The 21,084-nt window shown below is 33.3% G+C and overlaps 4 protein-coding genes across 4 annotated transcripts; 1 reads left to right on the forward strand and 3 right to left on the reverse strand.

Annotated features, from left to right (window-relative positions):
- The first annotated feature begins 525 nt into the window (after nucleotides 1-525).
- Nucleotides 526-2,394, forward strand: LOC140039961 (uncharacterized). The gene is made up of 3 exons (XM_072085548.1): nucleotides 526-972; nucleotides 1,350-1,912; nucleotides 2,049-2,394. The coding sequence occupies exons 2-3, from the start codon at nucleotides 1,364-1,366 to the stop codon at nucleotides 2,091-2,093; spliced, it is 594 nt and encodes a 197-aa protein (XP_071941649.1). The 5' UTR covers nucleotides 526-972; nucleotides 1,350-1,363; the 3' UTR covers nucleotides 2,094-2,394.
- A 403-nt stretch (nucleotides 2,395-2,797) lies between these two features.
- Nucleotides 2,798-7,479, reverse strand: LOC140039962 (microsomal glutathione S-transferase 2-like). The gene is made up of 5 exons (XM_072085549.1): nucleotides 7,336-7,479; nucleotides 4,940-5,039; nucleotides 4,054-4,124; nucleotides 3,668-3,749; nucleotides 2,798-3,291 (listed from the first exon to the last, which is right to left on the reverse strand). Exons 1-5 carry the CDS (start codon nucleotides 7,400-7,402, stop codon nucleotides 3,144-3,146), a joined length of 468 nt encoding a protein of 155 aa, XP_071941650.1. The 5' UTR covers nucleotides 7,403-7,479; the 3' UTR covers nucleotides 2,798-3,143.
- Nucleotides 7,480-9,063: 1,584 nt separating this feature from the next.
- LOC140041174 (uncharacterized) lies at nucleotides 9,064-12,405 on the reverse strand. The gene is made up of 7 exons (XM_072087598.1): nucleotides 12,268-12,405; nucleotides 11,633-11,715; nucleotides 11,432-11,524; nucleotides 10,949-11,091; nucleotides 10,451-10,834; nucleotides 9,564-9,861; nucleotides 9,064-9,268 (listed from the first exon to the last, which is right to left on the reverse strand). Exons 1-7 carry the CDS (start codon nucleotides 12,403-12,405, stop codon nucleotides 9,064-9,066), a joined length of 1,344 nt encoding a protein of 447 aa, XP_071943699.1.
- A 4,881-nt stretch (nucleotides 12,406-17,286) lies between these two features.
- Nucleotides 17,287-19,998, reverse strand: LOC140041175 (uncharacterized). The gene is made up of 6 exons (XM_072087599.1): nucleotides 19,987-19,998; nucleotides 19,615-19,742; nucleotides 19,049-19,144; nucleotides 18,295-18,440; nucleotides 17,792-18,179; nucleotides 17,287-17,599 (listed from the first exon to the last, which is right to left on the reverse strand). The coding sequence occupies exons 1-6, from the start codon at nucleotides 19,996-19,998 to the stop codon at nucleotides 17,365-17,367; spliced, it is 1,005 nt and encodes a 334-aa protein (XP_071943700.1). The 3' UTR covers nucleotides 17,287-17,364.
- Nucleotides 19,999-21,084: the final 1,086 nt, after the last annotated feature.

The raw sequence follows: 21,084 nt of genomic DNA on the forward strand, positions 1-21,084 counted from the left end.
CAAAGAGTCCAAAACAACTATCTAATCATTCCCTTACTTGTCTAGTAAATTGTTTTAAATTCAATTCTGGCTACTAGTAGAAAGGAAGCTAGTTAATTAAGATGACTTCATCAATTATTATTAATCATTATTATTATTCAAGTGGGAACCGATTTACAATGGAGAAAGGTAATGCAGGCCAATGCAAAGATTAATAACTTCTTATAAAATCTTTAATTTTGTTATTGTTTTTTATTTTGTTTATTTTATATATTAAGGCAATTTGCAAAAGATAACTATAACTATCCTGCTTAAAGGTGGCAATCCCGTTCAAAAGACAAACATATACACAAAATGCCCTACATAAACAAAGTCTTATTACATGTCTTTGGGAGTGGAGTTGTAAATTGTCATTAGAAAAAATCCTAACATATGACAGGACTTGAACGCTGGGATTAGTAGCCAAGCATCATAATCACCAAGCCACTACGTGAATTGCCCCAAATGTTAGGTTCAGCGAATGTCTATATAGCTTTCGATACATATTTTATAGACATTTGTCCTGAATTAGTAAAATATTTTTTGTTTGTTTCATCAATAAACAGTATGGAAAATAACACTAATTTTCAATAAATAAAATTCAGATTCAGACAAATTGGTTAAATATCGTTGTGTGAACATTTAGTATAGTGACAACAAGAGCATAATAGCAACCAGATTATCTGTAACAAAATAATGGGCTGTCATATTGATTAATTTAAATGCTTACAATGGTATCGACAAGTTTCTATTCAAAAAACAATCCCAGATAGTCACATTAGAATATCTATGGTTAACGCACATTATCAGGCTGTATAGTGAGCATTGATTGGTTTTCTGTCCAGGGATAAATTGTTTTGCTTGCAGAAGAGGAGTACACATTAAGTTATAGTCATTATATTTTCACTCTACTGGTCGATTAATTAACATAACATCTTGATTGTAATTTGACTGGTAAGTTAATATTTTCTTTAGTTAAATATTCCTTCATAATTCTGTGAGTATATTTGTCTCGCAAGTTTTGAAATTTGTTTATTAACTGGAGATGGTACAGAGTATAATGACTCAATTCATTGAAAGTGAAACATAGCATACTAAATTAAAAGGGTTTGAAGAATAAGCTGTAACACTGATGGACGGGAGTAGTGATTCACTAGCACGGGTCGCATAATCATACAGAAAAATGGTCATATATCTACACTAGAATGGAGTATATGCTTTTATAAATTTTAATAGATTAAGAATAAATGATACGGAGATAGATTTATAATTAGATTAAATCATTTAAAACTCTTTTGTTTACACAAATATGTATATTTTTATAATCACAGCAGTAAAACTTAAAATGTCTAGAGGAAAAACAGAGAGCGGTGAAGGACTTTTCTCAAACTTATTTACCACAAAACCTACAAAGGGTGTAACTAAACAGCGAGGGAAATCTAAAGATCGGTATCACGAGGACCCACCTGAGCCGCTCCCGGGTGAGTATGACTCCGACGAGGAAGGGCACTATCATAGTTCGTCAAAGGAAAAGTCATTTGGTTCAAAATCAAAAATGCAAAGCCTATTCACAACCCCTAATCATGACAAACCTGAACATCGTGCCAAGTCCAGTTCTGCAAAAGTCGAGTCGAGTCGGGGTCGAGAAACTCCCAAAAAGTCTAAACTACAGTCGCTTTTTGGAAGCGCTGACGATAGTAAATCAAGCAAAAAGAAATCACAAGATCGATATCATCAAAAGAATCCACATGAAAAGAAGCCTGAAAAGGGAGAATCAAAGGGAGGAAAAAGCAGCGGACTAGGCGAGGGATTATTTTCCAGTGGTAGTGGAACTATAGCCGGAAACAGCGGAAAAACAAAAGTTGGAAAATCAAAAGGTCACTCTTCTGGACGGGTAGGTTTCAATGAGTTACTTTGATTAAACATTAAGTAAATGAACAAAAAGATTGTGGAGCTGAAAGTGTAGATTTCGAGTCAATTCAAAGTAAGTTATTACAAATCATCTTAATATTTTTCTTCATTTTTTTCAGCAACAGCCAGCGAAAGGTGCTAGTTTCAGCTTCCCTTCATTTTAACGAACAACATCGATATGTATAACAGTATTTACTAACTTGAAACCAATGTACCAATGCTGTATACATTGTGTTCAACGGTGTACATATACAAATGCTTAGAATAGATTTTTACACTCGACCGGTACAAACTGAATAGTAGAAGTGCCACTTCTATTTAAAAGAAAATTACCATTCGTACGTAGTGTCATTATTTGCTGCCGTGGGTGTTTGTAAGTGATGTAAACAAAGTAGAGGTTTCCTTAAAATACATTTTTACATGATTTAATAATTTTACTACCTTTATACTTTATTACTTATTTTTACGCGATTTATAATTGGTGAAATGTTTAGTAAATTGTCTTTATTATACTACAACGTTCATAAGAATGAAACCTTGACGTTATTATTTATTTATTTTATTTCAATACTATCAGAATACTTACTTAATAATCTATTATTCATCACACAGACTATTTAAAAATGTATACTTTATCAGTAATACAACATTCAAATACTTATTTTCTTGTTAATAAAAGTGCATATTGCGGAAAATTGTATTATTACAATTTGTATAATAAAAGTTCATTCTTATAAACGTTTGAAAAGTATACCGAGTAGTAATATACAAGTCATCCATTAGGTATACTCTTGATTAGAAATCATTTTGTAACAATGCAAGGCGACATTTAGTTTAATTTTCGAAAGTACTGTTTATAAGTTTATACTTATCTACAGTAATAACGTCAGGATTTCATAGAGGGTTCACTTTGAGAGTGTTCTAAAGTTAAAAAAGTCCACAGAGGGCTCACTTTAAAATTCTTTTAAAGTTAAAAAAGCCACAAATCCACAGAGGGCTGACTTTTAAACTACTTAAAGGCAACTTTTTGTATTAAAATACAAATAATTGTACTGTATAACTAAACTGTATTAAAAGTATTAAAATTAAGGCCTATTGGTATTTTTGTCACTCAGTATAAACATCTAATTCGAAAAGAAGTAAAAAAGGTTGATTGTCTACAGGGTCATACTTATTTCCACTGCTCTTGACCGGTAGAGAAAACTACCACCTAATTAAGACCAGTAATTAGAAATTGCATCCATAGCAGATTTCTTAAGATCAATTCCTGCATAATATTTGAGAGCACCAAGAGAGACACCAGTGATTCCCATAGCTATCAAAGCCTTTAAAGCCTTGGTACTCAACCTGAAACCTGGTAATCTAAAAAAAGAGATGGATTATTGAGAATGTTATCAATCTCTCCAACTGCCTACATAGTACTAGGATGTTAACTATTAGTCACAAGTCCCTGTTTTCTTTTTATATAGCACCACAAGCGGGAGTTTTTTTTAAATATGCGATTCTAGCTGAAGTATGGTTATGACACGCCAAGGTTGGCAAAAATGTTTATTTAATTAACTTAAGCTGTATCATTATAACTATATAGCCACCAGGATGTTTGCATATACAAGCAGAAAATTCTTTTCACAGGTTTCCTCACCGTTTATAAATTAACTTTCCAATAGATCACCAGGCGGTTTTAAGTTTGTCTATGCCTACAAAATTTATATCTAGTGAGAAAATGATCATATCATACCTTTCATCAGTTTCATGACAGTACCCTTCAAAATACAAATGTCTTCCATAAATATACACAAGGCTAACCACACTGGCCGCAACTAGAAAAAGGGTTTCATTTAAACATTATGTAACATCTAAATATAAACATGCATGTACTTTGAAATGTATTTTTTTATTTATTTTAATATATTTTAATAGATAAATGTAGATCTCAACAAAAGTTGTCATGATAAACCTCTGTCAACAAAAGATATTCTTGTTTATTTTGTTATGAATTTTTTAAAAAGGGTGCCCTATGCATACTAATAAATCAGTGATTTCAAAAGTAACATTTTTTACTTTATGATAATATTTAAAAAGTGTATGTACTTCCATGGTGTATTACTCCATGGCACTTCTTACCTGGATGAAAATATATGGATGCAACAGTGTGACTAGTTAAGAAAATTGGTGCAAATTCAAGGCTGTTTTGGCTGTTTAATGAAACAAAACTTAATATCAGTATCAAAAATGTTTCTTCAATCTATGAGTTGTTAAAAATATCACAGGCATTTACAAATATTTACATTCAGGCATTAGAATTATTTAAAAGGAAAAATATTGAAGGGAAAAACAACAATGCACAGGTAGCCTAAGTGACTGGATTTTAATTGCTATTCAAAATTAACATCATGCAGAGATTAAACCACAAACCTTGAATCATACCAATCAGACAAAACCACAAACCTTGAATCATACCAATCAGACAAAACCACAAACCTTGAATCATACCAATCAGACAAAACCACAAACCTTGAATCATACCAATCAGACAAAACCACAAACCTTGAATCATACCAATCAGACAAAACCACAAACCTTGAATCATACCAATCAGACAAAACCACAAACCTTGAATCATACCAATCAGACAAAACCACAAACCTTGAATCATACCAATCAGACAAAACCACAAACCTTGAATCATACCAATCAGACAAAACCACAAACTTGAATCATACCAATCAGACAAAACCACAAACCTTGAATCATACCAATCAGACAAAACCACAAACCTTGAATCATACCAATCAGACAAAACCAAAACTACTGTATATTGCAGTTTGTCATTTATTTCTATGGGATAAATCCAATGTAACAACAATTTTGAGAATTTATTTAAATTTGTGGATCCACTTTAGGTAATTTGTTTTTAAAAATGGAATTATCAAGGTTATTTCAACAATTATTCTTATCATTGTAATTTATATTCCATGCAGACATTATCAAAATATGTGTTCTTACGTACTGTGCTCGAAAAGCTCGAATGAACCCCGGGTCACCTTCAGTTGCCGGTGGCTTAACCTTGAACTTAGCCCGAGCTTTACCCACCTTCATCGCAAATTGAGCTAAAAATTACAACAGAAATTTAATAACAACAGTCAATATATGCGACCTAATATGTGTGTATTAAAATAATTATCTAGGCCTAAAATAATTTTTTAAAATGTGAAGAAATAAATGCATCTTCATTCATAAATTGGCCAAACTAAACACTTAGTGCTTCATATCCCTTTTCTGGGTGGGTAGGACACACGTAATGATATTTATTATTTCCAAAAAATAAAATTATTATTAAATGTATAGGCAGGCCTATAAAGAGTCAAATATAAGTTGCGCACGCTTTTTACGGTATTGCTGAATCTGAAATTTTGAATACCAACGAATCCCCCATACCGCAATCTGCAACCAGCAGGGTGTCCGATGAAATCGGTCGCGCTTGAAATCGGTCGCGCTTGAAATCGGTCGCGATAAAATCGACTTCCGGTATTTTGTATGGCGCGCCGCTAGAGCTATACTTTTGATTATATCGGTCGCGTTTGAAATCGGTCGCGTTATTTTGTATGGATCGAGCGGGATGCATGCTAGAGCGGGATATACATTTTTCGTTTACATATATTTAATTGATATTTTTTAGGAACTAGATTATTTATGTGGATATTTTTTATTTGGTTAATAAATATTTATTGTTAATCATTAAATTAATTTTTTTTTTGTATTTCACAGGTCTCGGAGAAGGACTGTGTATGTTCAAAATGGCCATTTATAAACACGTTTAAATATTATATTAGGCATAATATTATATAAGGCATATAATAATTTACCTCTATTTATATGTACTGTAATTAATATATTATATAGAGAATATACGTCTGTCGTGTCTTTTATTAATAATTATGCAAACAATTACGTATGGTTTTAGGATATTAATAAAATATATAGATAATATGCCGTTATAAATCAATCTACCGGCCTACAGTAGGACTATGATGTACAATGATTGATGTGAGAATAATAATGTATGGATAATAAAGGTGGACACGATTCTCAAAGACTGAGGTAATCTGCACTGATATTTAAACATTTATATTTACGAACGGCGTATGAATGTGAGACACTGAGTTGCACTTACTTAAATTTACATTAAATGATTACTGTATTATAAATGAAGAAATAAAAGATATTCAAATTAAAATCTATAGTATCGCCGACGTATATACGTAAATTATATATAAATCATACTGTCAACTGTCATCTTTACCTCGCCATGGACAACGATCGTACATGTTTTGTCCATGAGTTGACACACTAACAAGTGCGTGTTTTTTAAAAGGGGGAAACCCCGTCAGCAAAATAACGTATTGTGTTAGAGGAAACAGCTGCACGATCATAGAAGGCGCATCTCCGATATGGCTTATGTGGGGGTTATTTCAGTTACTCGCCTTTTAACCATCCGCATATAATGATCATTTTACTAACAACTATTTTAAACCTCAGAAATAAAAATATACACGTGATTTGCCTCAACAATAATCATTATACACTTAATATTATCCTACATAACGGATAGAAATAAAAATAAGGTGATCGAATAGTATGTTGTTAACGACATGGATATGATATAATCTGCCACAGTATGCATAGGTATAAAAATGGATACGCTGACTTTACGGGCTATATTGTAAAAATAATTGTTTTTAAATAAATTGTTCTCTTTTACGTATTTGTTTGCATAATAAAAGACACGGCAGACGTATATTCTCTATATAATATATTAATTGCAGTACATATAAATAGAGGTAAATTATTATATGCCTAATATAACATTATGCCTAATATAATATTTAAACGTGTTTAGAAATGGCCATTTTGAACAGACACAGTCCTTCTCCGAGACCTGTGAAATACAAAAAAAAATAATTAATTTAATGATTGATAATAAATATTTATTAACCAAGTAAAAAATATCCCCATAAATAATCTAGTTCCTAAAAAATAGCAATTAAATCTATATAAACGAAAAATGTTTATCCCGCTCTAGCATGCATCCCGCTCGATCCATACAAAATAGCGCGACCGATTTCAAACGCGACCGATTTCATCAAAAGTATAGCTCTAGCGGCGCGCCATACAAAATACTGGAAGTTGATTTTATCGCGACCGATTTCAAACGCGACCGATTTCAGACGCGACCGATTTCATCGTAAACCACCAGCAGTACCTAACCTGCACTTAGGTGGCTCGCCCAGCCCTGTTCACTAAGACTGGTGGTGGAGCAGCTCAGTGCACCCGTAATCACTATCGGGGCTAAATAGGCTAGTTATAGTAGTAAATATGCAATTCATGTTACGTATGTAAACTCACCAAGCTGATAGGAAGACAAGAGTGCAACTGTTGCTGGTAAAACAAACGGTAAAACATGTTCTTCCATGATTCACTTTAACTAGACTAGTAGAATGGACTTTGTATGCTAATAGAGGTACGGTACGGTTGCATTTGCGCATGCGTAGTATATCATGTCGTTGTACTTAATTTTCTGGTTTTTAGTCGCGTGGAATCGACTCTATAGTTCACTATGTCGGTCGGTCGGTCTGTCGGTCTGTCGGTCTGTCGGTCTGTCTGTCGGTCCGGTATCGCTATGCGTTTTATCGCTTTCTGACCTTATCTTGATATCAGTTTAATCTAGCTAAGTCAATTTTTCACAGTATATTCCTTATGGCCAGGAATCGATGTGGTTATGTTTTCACGGTGCGCAATAAAAAAATTACGCGGTCTACGCACGATTTAACGAAATCACGTTTGTAATCATATCTTCACAACCATGAATCACAATTAAATAAAATTTGGTACTCATAAATTACAGGGCATAAATCATCATTATGGCAATACAATTATGTGCGTAGCGCATGTAACGCATGCGTACGCGCGCCTAAAATTTTCAAAATTTATTTTCGATAAAATAAGAGTACGTTTCAGGCAATTTTAAGCGTTTACAAAATTGCCATGAGTGCGCAGATTTTGGCGCGCGCACTGCGCGTTAAATGTTATTGCGCACTCTTTTTGCCCGATTTCTGTTTTCTTGACTTACTTTTCAACTCGAAATTACGTTATACGAGCACGTCAAAAGTGACAGGCTACGCACGTGTAAATTAAAAAAATATAACTGTTTTTAAACATTTCAACATTTTTAAACATGTTCAGTAATTTCGGTCAGTTGGTAGGTTGGTCGGTCGGTCGGTAAACACTAAGCACGCGACTGCAGCCATCTATATGGCCTTGTTATTGATCATGTCTGAGGTAGGGGAACTTATTGGCTATAACTTTTTCAAGATTTGTGTAAATTGTGAAACAGATGCAGATTATTATCTTAAAAACAAAAATAGTGAATAATATTGAATATTGTTATTCAAATAAACCAGAAATAACTGTTATATTAAATCATTAACAATGCTAAATCAATAACTTGTTTATTGTCGTGTGTAGGCCTATGTATGAAAAAAACAACAATATTACTAATTGTAGGCCTGCATGAGAGACTATTAATAGGCTAATGAGAAGAACTCTTTTAAATCTTCAAGGTCTACTGACTATACAGTATTATGACTACAAAAATATTATATATATTATATAAAGTTTTTCTATTTATAAACCTATAAATAATACAATTAAATATCGTTATATGAGTACATACAGGAAACAATCTGTGAATTTGTAAATTCAGAGTCAAATCTGAGGAAATGTATTCCTCCAATGAATTCAAGTAACAACTTACAATTATTGTAGCTGAAGTGTGTATCAAAATAGAATAACGGTATTAAATGTACAAAATGTTCTCCAAACTTTAATAAAATTGTTATAATTAGGGAAAAAATTATCATATTGACGACGTTCTCGTACAAAATTATTAATTGCACAATATGTTGAGAACAATTCGAAATAAATATTCATTCTTAATGAAATGGTTTTAATGGAAGAATAACAATATCAAATTGACGGCGTTCGTACAAAGTAATTACATTTCTCCGAATTTAATAAATGGTTTTACATAAAACAGTTGTCATTTGTATAGATACCTCCATGATATTTGTATTTTTAAGGCGGTGGTAAATTATGATTTTCTAAGCCAAGAGGTGAAAGATTAAGTGGAACTAAAGAACAAACACAGCTGCTTGGTATTGCTACCCATTCTACAGATATTACTGGCTTTGATGGGTCAGCACATGATTTGATTGTCACTGCTCGTCGCCATGCGTATTTCTGTTGACATTGACCAAATCCAAAGTTGCAGTATTTGAATCTGAAAATAAATAATTTTAGAATAAACTGATTATTGTTGCGGACAACACTCATTGGCTAAATAACTATGATCTTGATGAACCTATCTTTTTTAAACAACAGCGCCACCAATAATTGAAACATATGAGAGATATTTGCATGATTGAGAGTGGCAAAAGAGCACATGTTTATGTTTATCCACAAAAGTACGTTAAACTATACATTTTTTAACCAGGTGTCTAGACAATTATTTTTATTGCAAAAATAAAAACAGCATTGTGCCTTTCTAAAGTTATTATTATTGAAATAAAACTTACATGCATGCTTTGACTTGGAATGACTGTGCAATTTTCCCCGGTACTTGAAGCACTTGAACCACATCTCCATATTTATTATACGCTTTTGTGACAAGAATCTGGAAAAAGTGTTCTGGGCATGGCACACCAGGGTTGCGAAATGGCATAACAGGGATTGGTAGGGGCCCAAAACCTGGCATACCAGGTACACCGGGACTTCCATTGGGACCTTGATCACCCGGAGGGCAATAATAAAACCCAACAACTTGTCCTCCATTATCTGTTGCTGGATTGAACGGAGTTGGTTCTTCTTCGGTTGCTGTAAGTATATTTAAACAATTAATATATAGCATTCTTTGTAATCCACCGTGTTGATGTAAGTATATTTAAACAATTAATATATAGCATTCTTTGTAATCCACCGTGTTGCTGTAAGTACATTTAAACAATTAATATATAGCATTCTTTGTAATCCACCGTGTTGATGTAAGTATATTCAAACAATTAATATATAGCATTCTTTGTAATCCACCGTGTTGATGTAAGTATATTTAAACAATTAATATATAGCATTCTTTGTAATCCACCGTGTTGATGTAAGTACATTTAAACAATTAATATATAGCATTCTTTGTAATCCACCGTGTTGATGTAAGTACATTTAAACAATTAATATATAGCATTCTTTGTAATCCACCGTGTTGATGTAAGTATATTTAAACAATTAATATATAGCATTCTTTGTAATCCACCGTGTTGATGTAAGTATATTTAAACAATTAATATATAGCATTCTTTGTAATCCACCGTGTTGATGTAAGTAGAAACTTCTTTTTTTAAAAAAACTTGATTTTTAAAGTATGAAGTTATCGTTTTCTAGTTATAACATAACAATCATTTAAACTTACGGGTTTTCTGACAAATGTACCCTAATTTTCGATTGCAGTTATAATCATCCCATTTATAATCATCAACGGATCGCAATCGAACGCAATTCTGATTTGTTCCTCCATTTCGGCCACCTTGTGCAAAATCATAAAAGGTTGGTTGCTCTCCAGTTACCCATTCGAAGTTGCGCTCGCGGCGTCTATCTGATAGCCCGATCCAAAGATCTCCCGCGTATAGGTCTCTGGCTCTCTGCTGGACGAAACTTCCGATATCTGGATCTGTCAAGACTACGAGGTTGCCATTGTCGTTTTCACAAGACCTTTGAGCTTCTTGGAATGTCAAAGCTGGACTCAAAGCGAAGCAATAGCACTTTCCACCATGTGATTCAAATGGTGGTCTACATTCTGAGTAAAATAATTAGTATCATAAAATAATAATTGCTTTTGAACTATGTAGTGTGCGAGAAACACCACTAAATATTCTCTGATCAGCTTGACTAAACTTTGTTTACAACTTACTTCCATCAAATTCTTGAGTGACGGATGACCCACCAGGCCCACCTACACCACCAGGTCCACCAGCACCGCCTTGTCCTCCCGCAGGAATGTCTAACCTCTCACCAACATACGTATTTCTGAATCCACCATGGAAAGCAAACGGTCTATATGTAAAGAAATATTGCTGCAATTATGTCTATAATATAATATTTTAAAAGTTTCTAATATAAATGTAGGTACAGGAGGTTTCGGTGTACTAAGCATTAGCATTAGAAATTATACATCTATTTATTTAGTTTATTCGTTTCTCCTCATTTTGTGAGACTTATCTCATTGCTCGTTTCCATGACGTAATCTCCATCTTGTGGTCTCTTGTTTGTTTGTTGATTTCTAATATCATTTTCCTGGTTATAATCTAATTGTTAAATCTCCTTAGTTAAAGTGAAAACATTTCCCACCCACATATGGATGAAATGGATGAAACATGCAAATTAATATACTTACGTCACCGGTTCTGGGCTTGCGTATGGCTCGTCATTGTTCAATATACACTCGTAATCTTCTTTTATCTTTCTCAGGACATTATCTCCAAGTTTACTGAAAAGAATGAATGTAGATAACTATATAAATTTCGGTTGACATTAGTGTAACCTGAAGTTTCTCAAACCTGCTTAATGCAATATTGTTCAAGATGAATAAACTTACGCTATACATGACGACAAATCTTCAACTGCTCCCCAACACGATACCACCAATAAACACGTGAAAATGGTTATTGCATTTACTCTCTGTGGAATGTTCAATTTACAATTAAAGGTAATAACATGAAAATGTTTTTGATTAAAGTTATCAGTAATTGTCAACTTTATACAACAACAAACTTTAAGTAAATATCTTACTTAAGAATAATTTAAGAAATATTTCTGATTCAAATATAATGTAAGCCAACATAAGCCAATTAATATTCATTTCATTTAATTTCATTATTTATTTGGTCTATTTAAGTATATGCAAAACAAAAAAAACTGAAATTGGGGAGACCAGGGTCAACCTAAGTGAACTTAATCACTGTAGCTGAGCCGGTGACGTAAAGCGGACGCATTGCAGATGGAATATTTTGATTCAGCAATTATTATATGTAGCTATGTAGCGTTTGGAAGATGTATCATAATAATATTATTATGTAAGGAATGTTTATATGACAGATATTTATCATTCATAATAGAAATGGCATTATTCTATATAAATTATGTTTCATTGTAACCACACGGCACGCCTAATAAAAGTTATAAGAGGTTTGAAGTAGACAACAGTACAATTACTCGCTAGCGTGTGCGTACATTGTTCAACAACACTTGTCTACCTCTAGTGTTTACAGATTCGTGCAGAGATCTCATTGCCCTTGTTTCACTAATAATGTATTCGGATTTTAAGTTAATTCTTCCATAAGTTAAACGATTATAGAAACCACATGACATGATAGAACATTATTTGTGTTTGTGTTTACATGGGCGTTTAACACAATGATTAATGAAAGCAAAGTATTTCCGTTGAATATTCATTAATTCATTTGTTTTTAATAATTATTTTAGGTTAATACTCTAACTTTGCTGTATGTTCATTCATTCAATAGCATGTAGGCCATTGGTGCAATAGCATGTAGGCCATTGGTCCAATAGCATGTAGGCCACTGTTCCAATAGCATGTAGGCCACTGGTCCAATAGCATGTAGGCCATTGGTGCAATAGCATGTAGGCCATTGGTCCAATAGCATGTAGGCCACTGGTCCAATAGCATGTAGGCCACTGGTCCAATAGCATGTAGGCCGCTGGTGCAATAGCATGTAGGCCACTGGTGCAATAGCATGTAGGCCACTGGTCCAATAGCATGTAGGCCACTGGTCCAATAGCATGTAGGCCACTGGTCCAATAGCATGTAGGCCGCTGGTCCAAGTACAATAATATACATATATTTAAATTGGAGTAGTAGTAACAGCAAATATGCGAATATTAGTTTAATTTCTCGTTCAAAAACAAAATAGGGGTAGTATAAAGTAATTTATCAGCTAATTATGTCATTTTCCTAAATAAAAATTGTACAAATGTTACCAAAAAAGGTATCGCTAAACATGTGATAAACATTGGCATGTTCTCAACAACAAAAATAAATCAAGTAAGTCCAAGGAAGTTAGGTTTGAAACAAACTAACCATCGGCGTGGTATTTATGCAAGATTCTATACTAAAGTAAACTGTAAACTATTAAAAACTTAAGTATTTTATTAAGCTTCAACTGTCTATAAAAAATAAAAGATCTATATTTTAGAGATTCTCTAAAAGCAAAATAACACACGGTAATATAAAAGCTAAAACGTTACGCCTGTTATTTTTATTATCTTTTATTGACAACTGGGAATAACAGTGTCCAACATGGCATACAAATAGTAGGCGATACAAGCATGAAAATAGCAATAACAAACTTAAATAATATTTTCACTAACTTTAAGAACTTCAAAAACAAATTTTGACAGTAATAAAGGTTCAATAGAGAATAAAAACACAAGGCTATGACAATGTGTGTGTGCAGTAAATGGGCATTCACATAATGCGTGAAATTTGCCGCATTTACAAAGAAGTTCATCAACAACGATCTAAAAGTAAAATAATTTAAAAAAAACATACCATGTCTTTTTTTGGTTCACAAAATCTAAGTTGAAATTGTTCGTTTTCAAGTCAATCAATTGATGGTGCGGCGGCCTACTGCACTAGAACATGTATCTGCAACAAGTTGACAAAGCATAGTAAGTACCGCCTTAATCTGACGGTTAGCATACGGTGTTGGGAGTTAAGTACCGAATGAATTCATCCAATCTATATCCCTCAAAGACTGTTCGATATACACTCAAGTGTTTGATGACCTGTTTCACTGTAACTTATCCATCTGGGAGAAGTTCATGGTAAATCTCATTATTAGTAAATTAATTAAAACTACTGGGCGTGATTTAAAAAATAGTTGAGTAGATGTTTGATATTTTCGTTCGCCTACGTACTGTATATTGTGGCAGTGTGTTATTTTCGTTCACATACGTACTGTATATTGTGAAAATTTCTTCTGAATTCAAAAATAAATGTAGTGATTTACTTGATACAATAAAAGTATTGCTAGAGTTTCTTACGCATACAAAAGTATTGCGAGAGTTTCTTGCGCATACAAAAGTATTGCGAGAGTTTCTTGCGCATACAAAAGTATTGCGAGAGTTTCTTGCGCATACAAAAGTATTGCAAGAGTTTCTTGCTCATACAAAAGTATTGCGAGAGTTTCTTGCTCATACAAAAGTATTGCGAGAGTTTCTTGCGCATACAAAAGTATTGCGAGAGTTTCTTGCGCATACAAAAGTATTGCGAGAGTTTCTTGCTCATACAAAAGTATTGCGAGAGTTTCTTGCGCATACAAAAGTATTGCGAGAGTTTCTTGCTCATACAAAAGTATTGCAAGAGTTTCTTGCTCATACAAAAGTATTGCGAGAGTTTCTTGCGCATACAAAAGTATTGCGAGAGTTTCTTGCTCATACAAAAGTATTGCGAGAGTTTCTTGCTCATACAAAAGTATTGCGAGAGTTTCTTGCTCATACAAAAGTATTGCGAGAGTTTCTTGCTCATACAAAAGTATTGCAAGAGTTTCTTGCGCATACAAAAGTATTGCGAGAGTTTCTTGCGCATACAAAAGTATTGCGAGAGTTTCTTGCGCATACAAAAGTATTGCGAGAGTTTCTTGCTCATACAAAAGTATTGCGAGAGTTTCTTGCGCATACAAAAGTATTGCGAGAGTTTCTTGCGCATACAAAAGTATTGCGAGAGTTTCTTGCTCATACAAAAGTATTGCGAGAGTTTCTTGCTCATACAAAAGTATTGCGAAAGTTTCTTGCGCATACAAAAGTATTGCAAGAGTTTCTTGCTCATACAAAAGTATTGCGAGAGTTTCTTGCTCATACAAAAGTATTGCGAGAGTTTCTTGCTCATACAAAAGTATTGCGAGAGTTTCTTGCTCATACAAAAGTATTGCGAGAGTTTCTTGCGCATACAAAAGTATTGCGAGAGTTTCTTGCGCATACAAAAGTATTGCGAGAGTTTCTTGCTCATACAAAAGTATTGCAAGAGTTTCTTGCGCATACAAAAGTATTGCGAGAGTTTCTTGCTCATACAAAAGTATTGCAAGAGTTTCTTGCGCATACAAAAGTATTGCGAGAGTTTCTTGCTCATACAAAAGTATTGCAAGAGTTTCTTGCGCATACAAAAGTATTGCGAGAGTTTCTTGCTCATACAAAAGTATTGCGAGAGTTTCTTGCGCATACAAAAGTATTGCGAGAGTTTCTTGCTCATACAAAAGTATTGCAAGAGTTTCTTGCTCATACAAAAGTATTGCGAGAGTTTCTTGCGCATACAAAAGTATTGCGAGAGTTTCTTGCTCATACAAAAGTATTGCGAAAGTTTCTTGCTCATACAAAAGTATTGCGAGAGTTTCTTGCGCATACAAAAGTATTGCGAGAGTTTCTTGCGCATACAAAAGTATTGCGAGAGTTTCTTGCTCATACAAAAGTATTGCGAGAGTTTCTTGCGCATACAAAAGTATTGCGAGAGTTTCTTGCGCATATAAAAGTATTTTGAGAGTTTCTTGCATATACAAAAGTATTGCGAGAGTTTCTTGCTCATACAAAAGTATTGCGAAAGTTTCTTCTGGAGAAAGAATACGTAAATTATTATTCGATTCTCCTTCTTCTGTTAACATATATTTTTGTTCCAATTTTATATTGTTGAATTTGAATTTCTTACAAGTTCTCACAACTGTGACTGACAACATATTACACTGAGAACATATGCTATTCCAAGGGTTTAGCAACCATATATATTTTTTGAGTGACGTTACTATATTTAATTTGGTCAAGAGTACTTCATCGAAGTTGGCTAATGAAGGTCAAAAGTGTATTTTATTATTTTCATTATTTATATACTTATTTCTTCATGGTCAACCAGTCAATGATTTGTTTAGAATCCTTTTCTAAATAACAGTATTGTACTATGCTATGGTTACACAGAGAAATGTGTCCAGAAGAATGTCCAGAAACAATAGCTTAAGAGAAGAAGAAATGGTGAAAAATGCTTTAGGAGAGTTTAAAATTCTGTAATATATATGATTTTTGATTAAAACTGATTAATATCATCTTCAAAATTACAATTCATTTCTTTTTGTATAATTAATAAAATACTCATAAAGCCATGATATGGTGTTAACACTAAAACAATGATAGGGTTACTGCTAATAATATAGGAAGCTTTCAATTTTGCCGAATCTTAAGTGAATATCACCTTGTATAATATTAGGTTCTGTTGTACAAAAATAGAACGCTCTCAATGATAAGCAGGAAGAAAACATTAATAATAAACACAAATCTGATAAATACTGTATTGTGTTTTTATTTCTATTGTGTATAAAGTGCGGCAACCATATTAAGCATGTTTTACAGAAACATGACAAGCACAAAATTAAATAACAAACGTGCAAAGAGGATTGATCTTGTGAAATGGAAAGTTCCGTACAATTTAATTGATTGGATTTTAGTATAAACAAGATTAGATTGAGTCTTGAAGGAAAATTACTTTTTCCATTCACTTCTTAAGATATGGAAAGTTAATCAAGAAAGTACAATTAGGGTTTACCGGTTCTTTTACTCACTGGTGGTAAGTTTATAAGCAAGGATGTACTTAAATTTGGTACGAACTAGTTAAGTACTGACTTCTGACTTAACAAACAGCTTTGGAATATTATTATTCTTAGAAGAATACAATATGTAATTATTTTTATGGTTTTTTAACATACCACTTATGACTACCTTTGTACTAAGTTCGTTTGTTTCTTTACGAAGAGTCATTTTCTAAGTACCCTAAACCAGCTTACTTAAACACACAAGATATGTTAGTAGCTATCGACTCTGATTGTGTTTTGTTGATTAGATTATGCTATTTAGGTCGAGTACTCCTAAAGGAATTTGTTAATTTTAATTGTTACCACGCAAACCACATGACTTGATGAATGCTTAATGAGATAATAAAAGTTAGTAGATATTAGTTAATGATATAAAATAATTTGCTTAATCTTACCACATTCTTTACCAAAGACTGCAGTATGGTCAGAGTATTTACGTTAAAGATAAATTATAATGTTACATTTTGGTTAAAACAATTCCCCTCGTTTTAATAACTTTAATGAAAAGATATATAGGACTTATATATATATTAGCAATGAAATCACATTTGTATGCTTATTCATCTTACTGTTATTAAGTTTGTTATATTATTTATGTATGTGAAACAATTAAATAAATGAATGAAAGAATTTTCAACGAAATGCTTTTTAAAAGTCCAATATACTATATATTACTTAATTACCAGCTGTAAATTTCAGACCTTCTACGGTTTTCTTCCGCCAAAAGAAATAGATCTCTAAAAGATGGAGCTTGGAAGCATTCACACGAACATGGTAATGCAATCCATTCGATCTTTAATACTGGAAGTAGACGATTGAATGTTGCATGGTGTTCACAGTTCTTGACGATCAAAGCTCGTCTCCAACAATACTTTTGAATGCAGCTTCCAACCCCTCGGTTACACCGTGCATTACTGTAAAAGAAGACATTACTGTAAAAGAAGACATTACTGTTTTCAGCATTCACGTTTTGTAACTCTCAATACGAGATTTGTTTTAAATTTAAAAACAAATATCCCTTAGTAGAAGACACATTTGCTACAGTGTATAGTTGTTGAAAAAAACTCTTTCCTAACACATTTATTTCATGATTTGAAAGGACTTACCGACAAACGGTGATCCTTGGTTTTTGTAAAAGATTCATAGCAGGATTCGGATTATGAGATTGAAAGAGCCGAACCTTTTGTCCATATTGGTTAAATGCAGAGTCAATAGGTCTCATTCTTGTTCTACCAGGACACATTTCACCAGGGACATATCCGGGAACAAAGATACCAGCATTTCCTCCATTTCCACCGTTACCACCATCTCCACCTGCACCACCATCCATACACGGCGCTCCTTGTGCACCGGGTCCCCCAGCCCCTCCCGCTCCTCCGTCACCACCACTGCCACCAAATCCGCCGAATCCTCCATTACCACCAGTTCCTCCCGTTCCTCCGCTTCCACCAGGAGCCGCCCCAGCACCTCCACTACCCCCGTTACCACCACTTCCTAAAGAAAACATTCACATATTATTTTCTATTGTCGTAATATTTGTGGCAAATGATCCTGATTACATCATTTTATGATTGCTATATTTTAATATAATAATCATATGTGGTTTTACCTCCGTCTCCAAATACTCCAGCGTTTCCTCCATTACCACCGTTTCCACCCGTTCCACCTGTATCGCCTACTCTGAACGCGGGGCCTGCATTACCCCCATTACCACCGTTACCGCCATTCATTGTATCAATCACATACTGCTCTGGCCTAAAGTAAATAAATAATACATTTAGAAAAAAAACTATTGGATTTGAAATCGATTCAATATTGCGACCTTTATCTCTAACATTGTAGTATTAATTAGAATTGGAGAGTGATTGATTTGGAAAAAAAAGTATAATTTTACGTCACCGTTGCTAAACTTCAGTTGTTTTTAAAAGAAGAAAATAAGTAGTTCTTTCCAAAGACCTTTTTAACCAACAAGACAATGGTGTAATTAAAAGCAAGCATACGGTGTTCAATGATGAACCAAGTTGATATCGAGGCGTACGTAACTCAACGACTCTTGACAACATACGTGAATAGAAGTACTCAACGTTTTAAGTTTCGTTTTAAGTTTATCAAGTTTACTATCTTTTTTTTGTAATATCATCAGTATCAATAGTATTACTTGTCTTCGTTTTTATTGAACGATTAAAAAGGCACATTGCATAATAAGAAAGTCCGTCCTACATGAATGTGTGTCCCCACCACCACAAATTGAGGCATTATATACACGCACGTGTGGCTTGTGCAACACACACAACGGTAACATTTTAACTACTGTATTAATCGAACTATTTATGTTAACCAATCAAATAAATTTTATAACTTACGATATAGTATCTGGGCTTTCAAACGGTTCGTCTTCGTACAGACATCCATACCTTTCTTTAACATCTTGTATAAATTCTGCAGTTAATGATGTACGTCTAGATAAAACAAAACACGTACTTAATTAATAATATCGGTAATAACACCTTTAATTTTATGCCGGACATAAATTATAATAATGACGAATACATATGACATAGAAATAGCCTGTAGATAAACTTTATTCGTCAAAAATTGAATTTTTTTTTTTTAAATTGTCTTCCTTGGCAAGATAGGATATGAAATATATTTAAAATACGATACAAAAATATAAACATTGCAACATTTAAAATTCCGAATTAAAAGTTCTCTTAAATTTTGAATTAAAAGTTCTCTTAAATTTTGAATTAAAAGTTCTCTTAAATTTTGAATTAAAAGTTCTCTTAAATTTTGAATTAAAATTGTGTATTGGGTTTGGAATACAAATGATTAATGTTGTATGTTACCTATAATGTGTACTTATGAAACAAAACCAAAATGATATAATACCAATAATAGCAACAACAACCAAGCAATACCAATCCCTTACCCTATACATAAAAGCAATGATTCAAACGTTGGGTTTCGTGGAGGCAAGTAACTGTAGTATGGGTCTGGGCCGACGGCTGCACCATTTACTTGAATACATAATATACATGTCAAGAAAGCCGACAAAATCTAATTTTAAAATCAGTAAAACAATATACAATTAGCCTAAAAGTTTCAAATATATTTCATATTTACTTCAGCTTCCGCTATAATCCATATAGCAATAACATGTGATACTCGCGTGTATTATTTCGAGTAAACTTCGAGTTAAGCTAAATTTTATTCACAAGTTGAACTTAAAACTATAAAGCAGTTATACTTATCCAATAAATGAAAAAAATAAAACATTTATAATAAAATAAAAATAATTTACCGTTTTAAACATCGTAGATGGTTTATATTGCAGCAATGTTGTTTTCTAGAGTCGATCGTCAAGGAGACTGTTCAAAATGTACTTAGATATTTGCAGACAAACTTATTGTAAATATGAATTTGCATTACTTTCAATGAAGACTTATTATGATTTACTTGAAACGCACTTAACCTTGTCAGTAATCTTCTAACATCTGCTCAAATACCGAATCAAGCAATACGCATTATTATTTTTGATTGGTTGACAATTTGGGATTATTACAAGCATCTAGCCTACATTATACATTTACATAAAGGTAAAGTTCGGTAAATTGCGTGTAACTTTTAGAATTTTTACTCGATGGTATATAAAGATCGGTACTGATTTTAACCACCTAATGTAACCCTGTTTACTAATTAATTTGAGTTAGATAATTAGTTATTGACAATTAAAACGAACTTAGGTTAAACAATTTTCCGCGAATTGGGGTGTTTTCCGAATATGTTACACACACCGTCCGTGGTTGTTGACGCTGAAACATACCCGCACACAATAATACGAGGATACATCGCTGAAGTCTATCTGCGTTTACAGTCATTGTTTTTAATTGCTGAATGTCGATTACAAGAACGTAATGGTAAACTATTTAAGTCATAGAAAATCATGTTTTACTTTGTAAAATGGAAAATGGAACGTTCCAACCTCTCTTCCAATTGTCCATCAGACGTAATACATCAGTGCCCAACAAACCAGCACTCATGACAGATCCGGTTTTATTTTATTTATTCAGTGAATGCAGTTAGTTAACAAATGTTCAACCGTTTCAGGAATTTAAACGCCGCAATCGATAAATAAAGATTTCTGTGTTGTTTTTTTTAAACCCTAACCATGCAGCATAGATAATTTGCATTTTGTGCCACACCAAAAGGCAATGAACTGTGTAGTTGTCTGGCTATAGCTGCCTATTTTTCTGCTGTAACCAGTCTCACATTAGCAGCAGTAGTAGAGAAGGGAACAATAGGCAATGAACTGTGTTGTCTGGCTAGCTGCCTATTTTTCTGCTGTAACCAGTCTCACATTAGCAGCAGTAGTAGAGAAGGGAACAATAGGCAATGAACT

The sequence above is a fragment of the Antedon mediterranea genome, chromosome 2 (genome assembly GCF_964355755.1).
Source record: "Antedon mediterranea chromosome 2, ecAntMedi1.1, whole genome shotgun sequence".
In the NCBI taxonomy this organism is placed as follows: Eukaryota; Metazoa; Echinodermata; class Crinoidea; order Comatulida; family Antedonidae; genus Antedon; species Antedon mediterranea.

Bases quoted from the DNA above. Each gene is read 5' to 3' on its own strand.
- LOC140039961 (XM_072085548.1), top strand. From the start codon at position 1,364: ATGTCTAGAGGAAAAACAGAGAGCGGTGAAGGACTTTTCTCAAACTTA. The intron at 1,913-2,048 runs GTAGGTTTCAAT...CATTTTTTTCAG, and splicing joins AAGGTCACTCTTCTGGACGG to CAACAGCCAGCGAAAGGTGC.
- LOC140039962 (XM_072085549.1), bottom strand. From the start codon at position 7,402: ATGGAAGAACATGTTTTACCGTTTGTTTTACCAGCAACAGTTGCACTC. The intron at 5,040-7,335 runs GTGAGTTTACAT...TGTAATTTTTAG, and splicing joins CTTGTCTTCCTATCAGCTTG to CTCAATTTGCGATGAAGGTG. The intron at 3,750-4,053 runs GTAAGAAGTGCC...CCCTTTTTCTAG, and splicing joins ATCCATATATTTTCATCCAG to TTGCGGCCAGTGTGGTTAGC.
- LOC140041174 (XM_072087598.1), bottom strand. From the start codon at position 12,405: ATGTCATGTGGTTTCTATAATCGTTTAACTTATGGAAGAATTAACTTA. The intron at 11,716-12,267 runs GTACGCACACGC...AACATTCCACAG, and splicing joins GACAAGTGTTGTTGAACAAT to AGAGTAAATGCAATAACCAT. The intron at 9,269-9,563 runs GTAAGTTTTATT...ATTTATTTTCAG, and splicing joins TTCCAAGTCAAAGCATGCAT to ATTCAAATACTGCAACTTTG.
- LOC140041175 (XM_072087599.1), bottom strand. The intron at 19,145-19,614 runs GTAAGGGATTGG...TGTTTTATCTAG, and splicing joins TCATTGCTTTTATGTATAGG to ACGTACATCATTAACTGCAG. The intron at 18,441-19,048 runs GTAAGTTATAAA...TATTTACTTTAG, and splicing joins GAAAGCCCAGATACTATATC to GCCAGAGCAGTATGTGATTG.